The sequence below is a fragment of the Caloenas nicobarica genome, chromosome 5 (assembly GCF_036013445.1).
Source record: "Caloenas nicobarica isolate bCalNic1 chromosome 5, bCalNic1.hap1, whole genome shotgun sequence".
Taxonomy (NCBI): Eukaryota; Metazoa; Chordata; class Aves; order Columbiformes; family Columbidae; genus Caloenas; species Caloenas nicobarica.
Genome location: NC_088249.1, coordinates 51,356,353 through 51,375,577, shown reverse-complemented (window position 1 = coordinate 51,375,577; position 19,225 = coordinate 51,356,353). Strand labels below are relative to the sequence as shown.

At 38.0% G+C, this 19,225-nt stretch overlaps 1 protein-coding gene across 2 annotated transcripts in view; it reads left to right on the top strand.

Annotated features, from left to right (window-relative positions):
• Positions 1 to 19,225, top strand: part of MOB2 (MOB kinase activator 2) — a 123,263-nt gene that overhangs the window by 13,500 nt on the left and 90,538 nt on the right. The window contains exon 1 of one of the 2 annotated variants that reach the window (XM_065636044.1): positions 8,337 to 8,410. The exons of the other annotated variant lie outside the window; for it this stretch is intronic. Coding sequence (XP_065492116.1) covers positions 8,361 to 8,410 — 50 coding nt within the window. The 5' untranslated portion in view covers positions 8,337 to 8,360. Of the gene's footprint in view, positions 1 to 8,336; positions 8,411 to 19,225 lie in introns of those variants that run through there. 2 annotated transcript variants of the gene reach the window in all.

Here is a 19,225-nt window from a genome sequence, read left to right as displayed (position 1 = left end):
CAGGCACTGTTTCAGACCTCCAAAGAACGAATTCTCCAATATGCTCTTGTTACAAAATCAAATCCAGAAGAACTTCAGATTAACTAGGTTTCAATAAATACTTGTTCTGCTTCATCATATCGAAAAGCAGCAGCAAGTTCAAAAATGGGGGTAGAATAAGGCAAAAGTGGGTTTAAAAACAATTGACTTGCCAGCATACTTTTACAGTAAAGAACATTTTCGGTATCTTGCATAACAATAGAAGGTTGGAATACTAATAAATAGGAAGAATTTTTGCATACGACCCATAGTCGAGCTGTGTGGTTTGAATTGTATGGTTCAGTAAGGTAAATAATACAGTTCTGTAAAGATTAACCACAATAGCAAGAGTACTAGCTAGGATAATACTGGTTTTCAGTCTGTGCATCAAAGCCGAGCAGTCAGAGCCAGGAAGAAATTTCTCTTGGGATATGATGTTAGGCAATTAACTGCATTTCCAGAGATTTATGGAGTCTTCTGAATCACTTTAGTGTTGGCAATTGTCAGAAATAGAATATTGGGCTTGGTAGGCTGTTGTTTTGCGTTATGCATGGTCCTATGATGCGAAGGTAGATATACAGAACATATTTACATAACAGCATGCTAAAGCTTAATCTTCTGTTTGCAAATACCTTCCCTTTCAACATACAGGAAGTTGAAATACTTCATAAAAATCTGATTGTTATAGAGGGACAAAAATGTAAGTCCCTTCTGAAATAACTTTTAACATTGATTTCCAATATCTCTTTCTTATTACAAAATTAATAAATGTATTAGTTGGTGATTTGACTTTAAGTTTGGAAAACTTTAAGTAATACTATTGGAATGCTTTTCCTCATGATTTTACAGTCAGGCCTATTAGTGCATTTGCACCTCAGTGATGTGTCTTACAGAAAGATTAAGAAATTGATATCTCATCTTCCTTGTTTTAAATTAATACTTTTTGGACTAAGGTCAACTTTTTCAGTTTTAGTATTCGTGAAGTCAGCTGTTGTCTTAGCGTATTTCATTCTTGCATTTTTTTAGAGGCCTTGTATTACAGCATCTGGTTCCTAAGCATGACAAAGTCACTCTTTTTCTGGTATTTACTGTTCCCTATTGTTGAAATGTCACCTTTAGGACTGTGACCGTCATTAGACATATGTTAATCCTTGTAGTAACTTTTAATGATATTGATAATGCAATGATAATGAGAGAAAAAGATGAAATTGGTTCTTGGGGAAGATGATTTGAAATTCCATGGAATTAAAAGCATCCCAGGATGTTAATATTGAATCACAGTGGTGCTCTACTTTTATTACTAGTTTTCTAGAGGTGAAAATACACCAGATTGTTTTTGTCCTTACTCAGAAAGAATTAAAAACTAAGATAGAATCAATTTTAATCTCAGCAAGAATAGAATGTAAATTTGGAAACAAGACCACTTGGGTTATATATATATATGAGTTGTATTATTGATCTACTGCTGTTTTTTCTAATATTTACTTGCCTTTTTTTTAATTATAGCTCTTTTTCAAAAACAAATCTCTCTTTGGACTGGGGATATGTCTTCAGATATGCCAAATGGTACATAGGCCTTGGTCTTGAATCTGCAATGCTTCTTAAACAGTTTAAATACCTGAAACCTGCATATTCCTCATGGCTATTCTGAGCTGAAGCTTCTGAAGTTTTAATAAACTTTTGTCAAATCTAAAGGATTGGTTTTAGTCTATGGTATCTTTTTGTATTTTTTTTTTTAACAAAACACTCAAAACCCCCCAAAATTCCAACATAATGTTTAAACACAGTGTGCTAATGGTAATCCTTCAGTAGGAATTACTTTAGCATCTTGAAATATGAAACAAAAAGTTCATGGATTGAAGGTGCTTTCCCTAAAGGTAGTTGCTGCTTAAAATGATATAAATGCTAAAGTGACTTTTCTCTCCCCTGAAATGCTAATGGTGAGGATCCTTGATAATAAATAGTAATCATTATTCTTTTCTTTTGGTTTCATTAGGTGAGTGTTTTACTTGTTGATGTGTTGTGTGGTGGTTTTGTATTTGTTCGTTTTGCATATGCATGAGAGACATCTCAGCATGTGATCTAAATATACTTTGTGATTTTAAAGTATTACGGTTAGTAACATGCTAGCTTAATAATTCTAGCTTTATTTTATTTACATAGTATAAATATAGGGAGTCTTGCTCAGGAAACATATAAATAGTATCTATGTACATAGATGAAGAAAATATTCTGTTGGGTACTGCAAGGAATAACATATAAAAAAACCCAGTTCAAACAGCTGATCAGTTGAATGCTACCTCTGATTTGTTGGTATCATGCTGAGAATAAATCAGGTTTGTGTAGTGACTGGAAATGACCTTTTTATATTCCTTGGAACTGTTTTCACTTTAGATGTTTGAAAAGCCACTGCTCTTCCCTGGCTTTGTTCTTTAGTAGGTTCTAAATCAAATTGTTACAAAACCATTGTGTACATATTGTCCATGTGGATTTTCTGAGAATTCGCATTGGTTTAGCTAACTCAGTTCAAAAGAGAACTAAAGTAACATAGTGTCCAACATTTGAGTCTTGTACCTCAGCTCTTAGTGAGATTCCATTTCCTTAAAAATACAGTAGAACCTGACTTGTTCATGTATTACATTCTCCAAAGTCTCTGTGAGATTAAGTGCTTTATCATCTGAAGGATGACCTCATCATATGCCAAGGGAGCAAATGAGGCTGCAGCAGCTCTTATGAGCCCTTATTATGAAAAGCTGTGCAGATTTTCTGAGTGCTGTGTCTCCATCCTTCTTCCTGTAGAAGATATACCTTTTACCAAAACAAGTCAATGAAGAAGTTGTTGATGAATTCTTTGGATAATTTTGAAAGTAGTTCACATAAGGGAGTGGAAGGGAAACAAAGAAAAATTAAAAATATATAAATATGCCTGCTTTGTCAGATGCACTGTGTCAGCAACATGTTTGTGACCTCCATGATAGACTTCAGTATGATACATCTTGTCAAAAGAAAAGCTATCTGCATTTTTAGCATGCTTGTGTCATAGCAGGAGATTCCCTTTTTATAGGGGAGAACTACTGCTTTCTATTGTTCCAGTTTCTCCTTCCAGTAAGTTTACTGAGGACAGCATTTTTCTTGCTGCACCTTGCAATATTAAAAACCAGAGCTGATGTATGCATGAACTAAGAATGTTTCTGAAGACTGATTATTTAAAAAAAACAAACAAACAAACCCAAATAATGGGATTGGTATTTTATGTTGATCTGTTTTAGACTACAGCTATGAGTGTTCTCAAGTGTTTTGGGTGTTGCAGTAAATAAATTTGTGTTCAAAAATCAAAATTATTGTCCATATGCCACAGTATGCTCTACTTGTTTTAATTCTCATTACTGTACCTATGAGGGAGATATTTTTACCCAGTATTTGACAAGTGAATACGAATTTCTTTTGTGTGTATCATTGTTGTAGCTGCTTTGTCGTAGCTTGATATCAAGAGAACAAAGAAAGCTAGGTACCCTAGTGAGAATGTTAGAGAGGGATTAACGGAGCCTTGTAACTATGGAGTTAAGCTGGTCTTCTGTTTTTTCTGCCAGTGACATCTTGATTTATGCATACTAGGGATGTTTTTAAACACAGAAGCAATAGGAAATAAGACAGTTTGCTTCTAGCCTGTGTTTCCTGCAGGGCTTCTTGGCTTTGCCTTCTGGTTAGACAACAGCATTCATAGCATAGTCTTGTTTTGTCCTCTTCTTGCTGTTTATTTGTTTTGCTGGTTATGTAAAGCTTCAGGCTTGAATCTGTTCCCCCCTTGCTCAAATCTTCCTTGAAGATGTAGGTTGGGAATGTGCATGCAAAAAATCTCTCGCGCACATCCTGTTTTCAACTTGTGTTATTTCCTTCAGTCTTGCGCTCCTACTGAGAATGTGGCTTGAAGGATGTCTTGTGCTTGCATCTGACAAAGGTGGTGAATGTAGGAGTGCATATGTTCATAAATGGAGTAAGAGTTGAATAACTAGCAACGTTTTAACTAGTGGATGGATTTGGAGCTTTTTTTAGAAGTATTTTGTGGTGATACAGATATCTAAGTATTCTAAATTGTAGTTGCTTTTTTTGTTTGTTTCTCAGCGTGGGTATTTAAAAAAAAGTAGTCTGGGAGTAGTTCGAGTGTTCACACTGTCATTAAGGAACAGTGTAACCACAGATGAACTTCCACAAATACTGAAAGCAGCAGCCTGGAACAAAAATATAGACTTCTCCCTTCCTACTGCTTTATCTATTTCAAATGTGCAGATTGCTGAGGTAAGCAAGCCTGCAAAGTTGAGATGGGTTAGCCGTAACATAAGCGTTAACTACTGTGAAAACAAGCCTTCTTCCATTGCCAAACACTTCTGAGTGGCCTGTTGCTGGTCACTTGCAATTCTAATAGTGTAACAGCCTGTTCCTGACATGCTGAAATACATTCAAGGATTTCAGCATATGCTCTCTAGAGATGTATTAATATGTAGAATAGTAGAATGATTGATGGAAATTAAGTATTACAAGAGGAGGAGCTTATAGAACGTATCAAAGGAGTTTTACTGGGAAGATGACTGGTATTAACCTCTATCCCTGTCTCAGTGGTCTTTGGTATTAAATTGCTAATACAAGGTACTGATTAGGTTCTTTTCATTCAGTGAAATCGTATTGCTTCATCATCTTTTGTAGGCTACTGTGAAATGACCTCTTAACCTAATATACTTACAATGTTGACAAAAAGTAAAATATTACTTCATCCATGTAAAAAAGCATATGAGTGTAGAAGCTTTCCTAGTCCTTTGAGTGCTCTAAAACAAGACTATTTTTTGCTACAGAGAATTTAATCATAATACTGCAGTATGGATTTCATCACTCAGCCCTTGCATGGTGTATATGTCACTCATTTCTAGTACTGTACTCCCCTCTCCACCCCCCCCATTTCTCCTATTGAGAAAATTTTGCATCATTATACAGGAGAAATAGTGCTAATGTTTGTTTTGTCATATAATGAATAAATCTGGTTTGGAAAGTTCCTCTCCCTAATTCCTATCTTTAGTGTCTTTGTTATGGTTCTAATTAGTAGGTATTAGCATATGTATCAAAATGCAGAATGTGCAAGTACTATTTGGAAAATTAAATGCTAGCTTTAGCTCATCATTTTGTATCATTTAGATTTATTTTGCACAATTAGCGCACTGAAGTATGAGAACTGTGAAGTTATTGCATAAAATCAACATCAATAAAAATCTGTTTTACACTTGGCTTTTCCTCTCCTGGTATGCATGCAGCTGGGGAAAAAAAACCAGAGCAATGCAACAAATGTGTTGCTTCTCTTCATGACTGAGACTGGGGAAGGTAAATGTGGAGTTATCAATGTGGAGTTGAAAATATAAAAACATGAAATTACTTTTATAGTATTGAAGGGAGAAAATGGCGTGGATCACTTTGTGGAGGAGGAGGAGAATTTTCCTCTTGAGGCAAAACAAACATGTATTTGTTTTACTGGTTGTAATAATGTGCCACCCAACATAGATGTTGGTACCACTACACCTGTAGTAATGAAAGCCATAGGGATAGAAGAGCAGGCCTCAGTCCCAGTGAGCTCTGGCTGTGTTAGGAGTTGTGCCCAATCACTGCGATTGTGATCCTTCCTCTGTTTTTAAAAAACTCCTCTTCTGGAGAAGGTGAGAAGAGAGGTATTGACTGCTGTGGAACTTCTTAATTTTATTAGACTTGGCATAAATGTCTTGTGTTTGATACCTTCTTCTGCTTACTACATCTCTCTTTTTAATTTTTTTTTTTAAATTTCCGAAGACATATACTTTAATTTCTTTCTGGAAGAGGCTTTTAGCGACAATTCAATGATATGTAAAGGCAACCTTGAGGAATTTTTCTGTGGAACTAACCTTTAAATATACAGATTTACAAGGAGTAACAGGTCTTTATAAAAAACACCACAGTATCCTATAACAAAAATCTTAGTCTCATGCAGTGGTTACGTATTATGCCATAGTTCCTTGAGCACTTTTGACCAGCTGGACTGCCATGAGTGCTGTCTTCTCGCTACTCCAGCTGTTTATTCCACTCTCTTTGCCAGCTCAAGTGCTTGAGGGATATCTTTAGGAACTGGATCCTGCTGGTGATACAGGTTAAAACTAGCAGAAAGAGAACAGCATTTTGTTTTAACTGGGATTAGTTCACGAAGTTCCAATTCACTGTAGTTTTGCACAAGTATCTCTGCATGGGAGAGGCCCAGAGGGAAGACTGAGAGACCAGGAGTGATGGAGGGGTAGTGAGATCAAGTCTAATGGTGGTAGTGACAGTTTGCTGGCTTAATGTATTTGTGAAACTGTGATGTTAGGTGCTATGGTCTCTCTCAGGAACTTATGTTCTAGACAAGATGAAGCACTTCTTTAAAACAGGCTAAAATAATCCATTTTCAGTTAACTAATATGTCCTCTGAGAAATAATTGTTCAAATGTCTGTGAAGTTGTTCCTCTTGTTTGCTACAACTGTGGATCCAGAAGTGTCACAATGACAGAACATGCTTCTGTTTGGAGGAAGGAAAGTATAATAACTTCAAATCTGCTGACAAAGTATAGCCAATCAGGATCACAAAATCAGACTGCACTGGTAAACAGAGGAATAGAGGAGCCAGAGCAATTCCAGAAACAAGCTGCATATCAGGTTGCCAGGTACCCTGTTCAGTTGCTGCAGATCTCGTGAGGGTTTGTGGTGATGGTTTGTACATACATGTATTAATTTTGGGGGGAGAAAATGCTAATTAGGTTTGTATGTTTTAACAGATGCTTTAGGACACTTCCTATAAATGTAGTTTTTAGCTGAGAATTTAGCTTTTCTAACTTGATTATGATTGGTGAAAGAATAGTTTGTACATCAGCTTATTTTCTGCTAAAATTAGACTGGCTCTCTTTTATATTGAAGTTGCTTTGCTACAGCAAAGTGAATGCAAATCAGACTCATTCTGTATTGTTTCTTTTGTGTTCTGTCACCCTCTATGGCAACAGCCAGCAAAAAGCTCAACTCCAAGTTATATTTCTCTTTTGCTAGTTTTTTTCTGCTGACATAACACCCTCCAACTGGGATGTTCTGTATCCCTGGGACAGGGATGGATTCCCTTTGTTGGTAGTCAGATGAACTGACTTTGGTAAAACACATTGCCCATTGCTGATGCAGCTATTATGCATAAAGTCCTGTTTATTGAACATGCGATTATCGAAGAATAATGATAAATGTCCTCTCTCTCTCTTAGTGCCACAGATGGCAAACTCATGCTGGTCACGGGACCAAAGAGAAGTTAGGAAGTAGGCTGTGCATCACATACTGTCTATCACCACATGTTTTTTGATATGAAAATCCAGCATGTAACTTACTAAACAAAAATATATTTTAATATGAAATGACATAAAGTTCTTGACTAAAATAATTTATAACACAATGTTCTTAATTCACTTTTTTTGCAAGTTGTACTTTGTTTTGTGTATGACTCACTGAAGATGACTGTAATTTTGTTCAACCTGAAGTTACCTAGCTGCTGTTCAGACTACATTCATTCTTGTGACTCAGTTCACTCTTAAAATTTCTGATTTTTTTGCACTTTTTTCTGGTAATATTTGTGCTTCCAGGATGCAAGGGGCAGTGTGTCAATACACTTGTTACAGGACCAAGTGTGCTGTGCTCAGACATACTGCTATAGAGGTCTCCAGAGTATTGTGAAATGCAGCCATGCGGGTTTATCAGGAGCAGCTGTTTTTGTTCCGTGGAGGGATCCATGTGGGGTGGAGGGGGGAGAGAGAGGGCTGGTGGCTTTTAGAGATTAGCTGATGGCAGTTTTGCTTGGGAAGCGTACCAAGTTTCAGCAGAGCTACTGTAATGGAGATAGGAGGGGAAAAGGGATGGTGAAAGAAAACCCCACAAGCTCTACTAATCTTAGTGTCAGAAGCAGCCTTCAGGATTTGGTTATTTGCATGTGGGTCTAATTGCAGCCTTGATTAGAGGAGTGCCTAACACTAACTACTTCAGTAAAGATCTGGCTGAGCTGTTGCAGACAACATTTGGACATGCAAGGCCTAGATGAGGAGTCAGAGCAGCTGTGTCCTTCTGCAGACAAGAGAGGCTGCCTGGTTTATTGGATTACCTCTTGTCAGATCATGGCAATGCATGCTTCTTAAATCCCTGGGGGCAGGGAGGGAGCGTTGAAGGGATGGCTTATTTTAGGTAAACTGATTTAGACAGCACTCCATGGTCTTGCTCCTTTTTGCTGAGAAATGTGGGAGCATTTTACGAAAGGGTAACATTCAATCTTCGAAATGTTCACGTCTGGTGTCATGGTATTTTGTGGGCAGAAGCTGTGTGGCAGGTATGAGCTGGGCAGAGGGCCTACACCAGCTTGATTTGTTTCTGCGCCTTTTGTTTAACTTCAGGAAGTGGTGGGTGAGTGCTTGCTTTTGATGCTATTCCTACTCTCCTGCTTCTCTGCTCATGCCTTTTATTAAGTTTATGCCAGTTAAGGGTTGACAGTAAGCATGCGTTCAGCTTATTGCTTCCTTTTGTAGTAAAGGGTAACTGAAATCTTTCCACAGAAAGAGCAATTAAAGCTTTCTGGGTTTAATTCTTGGCTGTTGGAACCTCAAATATTTGGAGACAGTGGTATGGGTTTTATGTGATCTTCAGTAATCTTGTAGTCTATCAGATAGTTATTACTGTGCTCAGGTCTTCTATTAGTTTCTTAATATATGAAGCAAATGCTTTGCTTTCCAACTGAGCAGAAGGGACTTGAGAATAATGCCTTTCAAACAAGTACTGTATTTTGGTCTATTATCTTTATCTTGGAAGGGACAGCCTTGCTCCTGCATGTCAGTTTGTAATTCTGTACTGTCACTTGCTGTGTTTGTAGAACTTCTAGTTACTACACAGGAATGGATTCCTTTCTTGAAGAGGAAGGTCTCCTGGCTTTTGCAGCTTAGGCCCTGCTGATATAGCACTGGCTGATCTGAGAAGTGAGAGAATGATATATTTTGGGACTGTAAGTTAGACATAAGAGGCAAGTCAGCAAGCACGGTCTCTTCAGGGGAAAACATGCAATGTTTGAATTGCACAGTAGATATGGAACAACTCTGTGTTGTAAATGAATAAGAACTTGTCCTTTGCATATACTCTATGTGGCCATGACAGTCAACTTGGTGCGCAGTTTTGCAAGGGATACAGTTGGAGTTCTTAATCTTGTCTTTTAAGCATAATACGTGCTTGCTTGCATACTAAAATACTACACATGCTAAAATACTTTTAAGTAGCATTTTTCACTCCCTCAGGGTACAGTCATACAAAAATGCTGATTTATGCTGTGGGGTCACTGAGGAAAACAAGGATGGCATTTTCCTGAATCAGTTCTGCCCCTAGCAGGGTATTGTGTCATCTTTAGGAGACTGTGAGATGCTGCACCAACAATTTGTGTCTGTCCTCAGCGAGTGAGGGCAATAACTTTGTGGGATGAGGGAGGGAGTTAATGGGGAGCAAAGAGATAGAGACATGCCTTTTAATGTTGATAATAACAAACTCATTGTCATTTGTAGACTATGGTAACTAATAAATCAACTATGACTGAACAGTCCCAGATATAAAACTGTGAAGTTTTGAAAGGGGTTTGTAGAAGATCAGTAAATGAAGAGGCTGATAGCACTTGGATGATTCTTTAATTTGACAAAAATCTTCATTAAAACACTTGGAAGAAATATTTTGAATGAGTGATCTGTGTGGATTTGAGCACTTAGGAGAGAGGTGCTATATCCAGCTCTCACCTGTTCCCTAAAATCAAGGCTTACGTAGTCCTGTGGTTTAATTGTAAACTTCACAGTTTTTTTTTTTTTTTTAACTCCTCACTGTAGCATGCTCTACTCAGTGTAATTTGGAACATTTTACAATAGTAATGAGCTTGGCAAGAGAAGAGCCCTTTGCCTGCTGCCAGGGTAAAGCAAATAAACAAATAAGGAAAACAAAAGCAGATCCCTCCCTGTCCCCTCGGCGGGTTGCCGGAGCGGCTGGCACCGCTGGCCATGCTGACGGAAGGGTGGAATGTCCTGCCGTGCATTCCACACAGATGGCCTGGACCCCAGCCACGCCAGCAGAGCAGAAAATACCATGCTCTCAGCAATGCCACTTGTGATTTAATTGGAACTGAAACGAACTTTAAAAAGTAGTGCATCATCAATTAAAACTGTTTTTCTGTGTTTCCAAAAATTACACTATGGTTTTGGTCTCCTCTTGTTTGCTAAGGAGAAGCTGAATTCGTCCATCAGGCAAATGTTAGTGGGTTCTTCATCTTAAGGATAACATCTTTCCTTTTTGGGGCACCTTGCCACTAAGAAAGTGCCAGTATCCCCATCTGAAGAGAGCACAGGCATCACCGGAAGGGAGTAATTTTTCTGTGTTCACCTCTTCTGGTTCTCAGCAAAATATTGGCCTTCTGCTTTCAAGAATGGTGAAATAATGCTTCCCATATAGCAAATACCAGTGCTGTTGCTCAGGAGCATTTAGGACAGCTGGTTGTACTTCCAGACTGATACACATACACATATGTGTATGTATATGTAGTTGTGATGACCAATACTAACTCCTGATAAAAGTGAATACACCTTGTAGTACTCTTGCAGGAACTTGAACTCATCAACTCTGAACTGGGGTGTGAGTATTTTATGTATCAAGATTGACCACAGAAGAAGTGTGCTGGTTCTTGCAAGATCACGTACTCATCTACACTTAACTTGCATTTTGCTGTCTCTAGCACTGACTACAACAACAGTTCCTCACCATTAATCAAACCTGCAGGTAGCATGGAAGAGGAATGGTGCTCTTTTCCTGTGGCTTACGTATTGTTTGGTTGGTCACTGTTAAGGAAGCAAAACACCATAACCTTAATTGAAGGATACAATAATGATGCTTTGTAGTTATTTAGCAGGCAAAATCTGACACCGTTAAGGAAGTAGAACACCCTTTCCTTAATGGAAGGTTATGATGATGATGCTTTATAGCCCTTTAGCAGGCAAAATCTGTGATTAGTGTCACGTATTGTTTTAGAATCTGGAGGAGCAGCTAATGTTTGTGGGATGAAGTACCTTTAGGAAGAACATGGAAAATTACTTTGCTTAACTCTACAGTGCGTTCTTTACACTGAAATGCACGCTGTTTGGTGCTTCTTGATGTTTGGTAAGAAATTGTTCCTCAGAACTGGTGGAAACATAAAAGCTGGGGTATGGTTTCCAGAAGCATTTAATGATTGGGATGACAGTGCTGTTTAGAAAACTTAAGTTCAAGTAGCCTGTTTCCAGCAAAGTATTTCAAGAATGCCATGCAAATCCATATATTAGAATAACAAAGCACAATTCAGATTGTCTTGCTAGAAGGCCAGTACTACCTAAACAGCCACTGTGAAAGAGAGATGCACCCAGTGTGCAGGTACCTGCAATCTGCGTGCCCCCAGTGCAAGAACGCAGGGGGAAAGGTGCAACTCTGCGATATTATTTGGCTTGCAAGATTGCACTGTGGCCTGATGTATTGGTTCATGGGGACTGTGCAGCTGTGAAAGAACATAACTATAAGTGGGAGGTATTTCCTTGTGGTGAAAACAGCCAGCAACTGTTGGATAAGTGTTATTTTTTGCCCTACCAGAGTTTGATTCAAGTTTGAGTATCACAACATGGACCTGTTTGAGAACTTTCTGTTGTATTGGGGCATTTTTATGTGCGAATGAGTGCATAGTAGTTACCTCTGCATTATTTTCACACTGAAAAATAAAATGCAAAAGAACAACTCCAAAACCAGCAGTACATTATAAGATTTGGTGTGCAGTTTTTCCAATATTTGTGTATAAGTTTCATGCTAATGTTGGCCATGACTGTGCTGGGCCTCTAATTTACTATGAAATGTTTTTTTTCCTCAGTTTAACATTGCTTTCAGATACAAACAAGAGGACATTATTTGCAGTGGAAGATAAATGTGTACTTGGCTGTCTGATTAAAAACTTTTTCTCTTCTGTGTATATTTCATAATGTTTTTCTAAAATGTCCAACGGTAATTACCAAAACCAAATCAATGTTGGATAATCATAGAATAAGCGGCTCCAGGCAGTACATTTCTCCTAATATCACCATCCTGCTAACTACAATTAGAGGAAAAAAAATTACATTAGTCAATTTAAAAGGCCAGCAATCTCTGTTTTAACAAGCCACATAGCTTTTTCCACTGTTCTCAGCATCCCTTTGCCTGCTCAGTCAAGCTCGAGAAACCTGAAAGTTCACTGTGCATTATGTTGTGAATTGCTGTTTCTTCATTAGCCAACATTTTTCACCAGGATTTATAATTACCGCGCTGTGAATTCTGTTAACTAGAGATTTTTGGGCTCTGTTTAGTTCAGCTATTCTTCTTGATGATGAATCAGTTTATGTCTTGCTTGAGTTGCTTGGAACACCTGTGCACCTATGCCACCAAGGCCCTCCAGAAGCAACTAGTCTCTTGAGCTCTGTTTGGGCAGGACCTGATGGCTGTGGGCATGGTAGCCGAGAGCTTCAAACCAAGCTGACACCTGCTGAGCTGCTGCAGCTAGTGCAGGCTCCATCCAGCAGCCCATGGAAGACCAGTGCAAGTGGGACTGTCCAATTACTTCAACGGTATTGTCAAGAAGCAGACATTTTTCAGCTCTTTTGGTGACAATTTAAGAAGCGATAGCCGGTGTTTTTCAGCACAGGCAAATCTCTGAACTTTGCTTTTAAGGGTAAAAGAAGTAGGGAAACATATCTGTAAACACAAATGTAAGAACGTGCACTGCAGCGGTTATTAGAAAAGAAGAGCATGTGTACCAGGACATATGATGTTCCATTCAGTTAAGGGCTGGGAGGTGTTTGTGCGCAAGTGTGCACATGTATTTGAGAGAGCATAGGGTGCTCCAAAAATATGCTGTAGTTTTCAATAATATCTTAGGTAATAAAGTTTACCACTTAATTTTCTTGACAAACTAATGCTCTAAGTTCTTGAAATAACGTGTCCATGTGAATAAATGAAAAAGGAAGTATTTCACAACAGAATTTTCATCAGGGGTTTGATGAAAATGTGTAAAATAAGTAACAAAGTAACCTCCGAATATGAACGGCTTGGTTCTGTTTTTTTTTTACTTCGTGAGTACAGGTTCCCTCTTTCAACCCTGTTCCTAAATAACTGAAAAATAGAAAAAAAATGGAGAAATAATTCATATCCAAAACATACAGAGTCTCCAAAGTCATTTCCAAACCGGCTAGATCCTCAGATGAAGAAATAAGAAGGTGAGACATGGAATAATATTGCTAAAAGAGAAGGATGGCTTTTTTTCTCATAGCCTCTAATGTCTGTTCTTCCACCCCTCCATCCCCAGTAGCTGTTCGGTTGCCTTTAGGTATTGTAGTGCATCAGGGCCAGAGAGCACTGTGCAAGAGAAATGGGGAGTGCCGTTGGTGTCAGAGTGCTCTCTGACTGCAGGTCATGGGTGATGTGCAGAGTAGGAAACGTTGCAGACAGGACTGCAGCAATCTGTGGTGTATCTGTTGTTGGGGAAATACTGAATAAGAAAAAGTAATTAAGTATTTTGTAGAATGTTGGATAGTATTTAACTTTGTGGTTCAGCATAACTAAAATCACCCAACAAACATGGGTGTTCCTGGAAGTTGTTAGGTTCATGGTTGTAGAGCCTGGATCGGGTACAAAGCAGGTATTGCATAGATGGCAGACAATGCAATCTGCATTTGGTTATGCTGAACATGTAACATAGATGTATCACAGAGAAATGAATGTGAAAAGTTATCTAGATCTCCACCCCCACTGAAGCCTTGAAGAACCATTTCTGATGAGGGTGATAAAATACTTCTAAACTTGCTTCTTGCAAATAAATTTACTTACATTTCCAGAGGGAGGCAGGAAGAGAATTCAACTGTGTCCATATTTTTATAAATACTTGCTAGGAGAATTCACTAAGAAATGTAGGTGAGCATAGAATAAAATACTTTTTTTTAAAAAAAATTATTTTTCCCGGAAGCAGAGCTGTTCTTGTGACTAACTCGGTTTCAGATTTTCTTGCTGTGGCTACAGAGTGCTAGCGTAGGGCTATGAGAGACCTGGATTTTAATTTTGAATTTGGCCATTAACATGCCAGGTGACTTCAGACCTAGCTCTCCAGTTCCTCTTTGTCTTTTGCTTCTCATCTCTAAAGTGGTTAACTCCCAGGTAGGTCGTTGAGATCTGTTTATTAAATTAGTTTTAAAAGACTTGGATATGATTATATGCTTTAGATATTAAGTCTGCATCTTATTAAGCTGGCAGGAGGGCTGAAACACTGGTAGGTATGATAAATATCTAGATAGGCAGAGGGACAAATTGAGCTTTTTTTTTTTTTTTTCCTACCCCCCGCCCCAGCCCCTGGATGACTTCTGTATTAATATTTGGTGTTAGGAAAATGATGCAAGTGGTAACTCCAGACTGTGACTGGATTTCATACTGCGTGTATTCCCTCCCCAGTGTAAGACCAGGCTAAACAGGTTGCAGTTTATTTGCAGTGGGTCAGTATAGATGTAGTTATCTATGTGAGCTTTGTTCTTCATTTTGGAGAAACTGTGGGTGTTGCATCTGCAGTGATCGCTTGCACACCACCTAAGTGATGGCAGATAACCTACATTTAGCATTGTAGCAGCACTGTTGTAGGCCTGATGAAGGGGCAATAGTCAGAAGAATAACTTAAGCTGCTAGAAAGAATCTTGCATATCACATCAAAACTATGTTTTAAAAGTGGCTATTCTGTGTACATTTTGTATTCTTCAGTCTAACAGGGAAACTCAGGTAATAGTCTGATTTGCAAAAGCAATATTGTACACAAACACTCTTGGATTCCAGCTAAATGGGAGAATTAAGAGCAAACTATTTGCAGAAACAAGCTGGAGTTTCTCTACTGTACAGATGTATTTATGTGAGTTTCTGAAAAATTATGCTGTAGAAATGGAATCTTTCCCCTGAAGTAGGAAAAATCTGACCTTTTTTCCTAAGCTACGCTGTCAAAAATGCTTATATTTTGATTAACTGGATAATAAGAAATAACTGTACTGTTGTAGCCCATTAAATACATGATAGTGAAGATGACGTTTTGAAACATAATTACTTCAATTCAGCTTGACTTGTTTATACGTTTAAAAAAGTAAGCAAGAGTTGGCAATAGAGGTACTCCTGTATTTTGTTTCTAAGTTATCTGTGAAACATTATGGTCATTTAGGATACATCTGGCATTACAATAAGCTGAATGAGTTCTGGTAGCATTTACACTTGAAAGCTCTAAACAGTGTTTTGAGTACTTCACTTTTCAGGGTAGATAAATCTCCTCCTTGCATGCATTTTCAAGGGAGCCTCTGAAAAAGGCAGTGATGCAGCAGGTTTGTCAAAGAGGCACACTTTACCATCCTGGAGAGTTGTTTGTTGGTTTTGTGTTGGTTTTGGTTGGTTGGTTTTGTTTGTTGGGGGGTGTGTGTATGTTTTTTGTTTTTTGTTGTGATTGTTTTTGTGTTTTTCCCTAGAATATCTCCAGGCCTGCGTCAGAAGGAAGGAAATGTGACACCCTCAGGTCCTGTGGTTTCAGCTTAGATTTCCATCTACGTTGTTGCTCAGGCTTTGGGTTTCTACTGTTGCTTTACTGGTAACATGATAACTATGAATACATTTTTCACTAATAATTTTTCCACAGTGGTCTGGGGACATACTTGTCTCGCAAGAGAACCGTAACACCATATTTAATATTAGTTTAAGTCACTTGTGTTATCTTCAGAAAACATACCACCCTGATTTTGATTAAAAACCCCTTTATCTTCACTATCAACTTTAAAATCTGTATTTTATTTGCCTGTTAGATAATACATGACATAAATGTATTGTACATGACTCAGGGTTTTCAACCACGATTTCTCTCTGCTGTGGACTACTGTATCTTCTCAAACATTTTTTGCAGTCCTTGAGAAGGTATTCTTTGAAAGATTGCCGTGTCTAAAGAAGTGGTTTCCTTCAGAATGGAAAGTGATTTCAGGCTGAGAACTTTATTTAAGAGGAAGACCACCTGTAATATTAAGGATCTGAAATATTCATCTCTTCCTGACCTATAGATGAACTGTGCTTCAGTTTATTAATTTAAAGCCATCTTTCTGCTTGTTGTGTAACAATACTATCTGATGTGTGAGGTGTATCTCATTAGTCCATGATATTTCTGTGAGAGAACCGAGACCTGCATGAAGAGGAAGCTCTTCTCTCACCTTTGGCTTTGCTGCTACTCTGTCTTCAAGCAGCTGCCCTAAACTGATAGCTATGCAGAGCTCTATAGCTTCTTAAGCTTAGCAAGTTATCAATAGTATTCCTCATAACGACCTTGGGAGGTGAATATTGCGATTCCCAGGCATACATAGAGGAGATAGAGAGTGGTGTGCTTTGGGTCTCTTAGTGATGTATTTCCAAAGGAACGTTGTGCAGCCTCAAGCAAATCAAGAAGATACATGTTTCCATGAAGGATGCTGCTGCTTCTATTGCAAGTATAATTCTGGAAGTGTAATGAGAATGAGAGGAAGTGGAGGACTTCCTGCATTAGTTTTTGTGGCTGTGTGAAGGGGCTCTCTAAATTGCAGCTGTGTTGCATAACTGATAAAAGTTCTGTTAGGCTTGGACAAGTCTCTTGAGATGTGAACTTAAATACCTTTTTGGGCTGCATGCATCATGGTTAAATTTTTAGTAACCTGGAAGTCAAAACAACAGTAATAATGACTGAATATGCTACTTGTCTCTGTACTTTACCTTAGGTCTGTTACTTACCCATGAAATGTATTAGTGCTAGACTATGTCCTTGAAGTACTATTCACCCCTTTGGGAAAAGCTTCCACAGCAAACTAAGTACTTAGCATGTAAGTAAAGGGTCTGTGTAAGGTGGGAGAAAGAAAAGGGTGATGAGGGGCCTTTAACATAGTGGTGATATATCCCCCTTACAGCTCCCTGGGCAAGGAAGTGAGAAATACTAAGTAGGAAGGGATTCATTTTATTTGGGAGAAGCTCAGGATATATGCGGTATGCTAGAGGGAAGATAGTTACTTAAATTCCTTCTTGAAACATCCAAACTACTGGTATCTGACTTCTGGATTTTGGGTTGTACTTCATGATGTGCTGGAGGAGACTGATTAATGATTACATTTTACTCCTGCACTATGGGTTTATAAACTTAATCAACTAAATATGTTACTAAATATGTTGTCCTTTTGGTGATGACTACTAGAATGTTAATCATGTTTATCTGTTCAATATTTTGTTTTACAATATCTTTACAGCCATTTTTGCAAGTGTTTTTCTGTTTACTCGACTAACAGTGTTAGTTTCTTTTTCAACTTCTAAGTTTGCCTATATGACTTCTTTTATTAAGGTCTGGGACCTCAATGAACTTTACTATAGGGCTGAAGGGTGGTTTTTTTGAGGCCAGTATGTGAGACATTTATTTAAGCTGTAAGGAGAAATTAAGGCTATTTCTTTTCTGCCTTTGACCTCTGTGTTTTTGTGAGGTTGTGCTTTTCTACCATGTACATAGCAGGGGAAGTCCTTTGGAAAGCACAGGTTTTAGAAAGTGCTTTTTTATATCTATGGATAAGAAGTATTACAGTGCTGGTCTGCTGGTCAGTGAGAGAACTTTTCAGAAACAGTACAGCATGCTGGGTTTAATTAGCTCAGCCTTGCTGTCTGATACTGACTTTTTTTTTTGGACTGGTCATGATCACTCAAATGAAATTTACAGAATCAAATATACTGTAGTCATGTTGGGAGGGGAAGCATAGGTGAAAATGGCTTGTTGCTTCTGGGTATTTCTTATCAGAGAAATGAATACCTTCTGAAAATCAGCTTGATTTTCCTGTCATTGTGCTGTACTGCAGGTGTGGATATCCTGTATTAAACCAGACAAACTAGAATGGTACTGATTCCCATAACCCAAAGCGTGTGTGTTTACCTCTGATAACTCCAGTATGGTTGACGTCACATGCTTGAAGATAATTGAGGAGTCCTTTACTTTCAATGCACAATAAGGTGGATTAGGTCATTCTCTGTTAAGGATATAATGCTGACATTGCACATCAGCTAGACACTAAAGATTTTATGATGAGATACTGTTCTTGTATTCTAGGTTACTGTAAAAAGAAAAAAAAGGCAAAACCAAAAACAACAACAAAAACCAAAACAAACCAAAACTAAAAAACCAGAAAACTCTTTAAAAGCAGAGCCCAAAGGCAAGGATGGCAGTCACAGTATAAAAGCTGGTCCATCACGTAACATTAGGAGGAAAAGCAGCAGGGAGAAGCTGAATTTCCAGAGTCCAGCTGTTTCCTTGTCTGCAACGCTATAGATAAAGCAGGAAATAATTAATATAAATGTGCATTCAAAACAATGCTTAAATGTTTCAAGTGCATTAAAAGACTGGACATTTTAAGTTTTTTGTATTCATTGCAGGCCACATATGCTTACCTTTTTTTTTGTGTATTGATGTCTTTCTCAACAGTTTTACCTAGAGAACCAAAACACAGATATCCTTTAAGAGACTCATTCAGGAATTGACCCTTCCCCATAGGCTCTTAACAGGTGTGAAAACTAAGTTTACTATCAGTTAGTTCTTCTTTGGCTGGCTTTAAGGTTTTAGTTATTTTATCTATGTAGGTGTGAAAGTTCAAAACATGGACTAGTCTGCCTGTTCAACTGCATGTGTTACAATTCTTCTCTAGCATTGGGCAAGGACAACGTTCCAGAATATGTCAGTCTTCTCAGTATTCATAAAAAAGATCTCAAAGGTCACAGAGAGTGAGTGTGCTAATTAGGGAGAAAAATGTTTTCTTTCTATACATTCATATATCAGTAGTAAGTTCAGAAATACTTCCCATTACTTTATTATAATTTCTATTTATCGCATCAATATTACTTTCCAGGGAAGTGACTGAAACTACTATTTAGTATTTTCTCCAGATAGTTTTCTTTAGGAAGCCCATTCTGATATGGTATTTTAAATTGTAGTGGTCAAATTTTGCCATAGTATTATAAACAAGGGTCTGGGTTTTTTTTAACTGTTTAACCTCCTTTGCTGGAATGGTGTATGGTTCACGTCTTC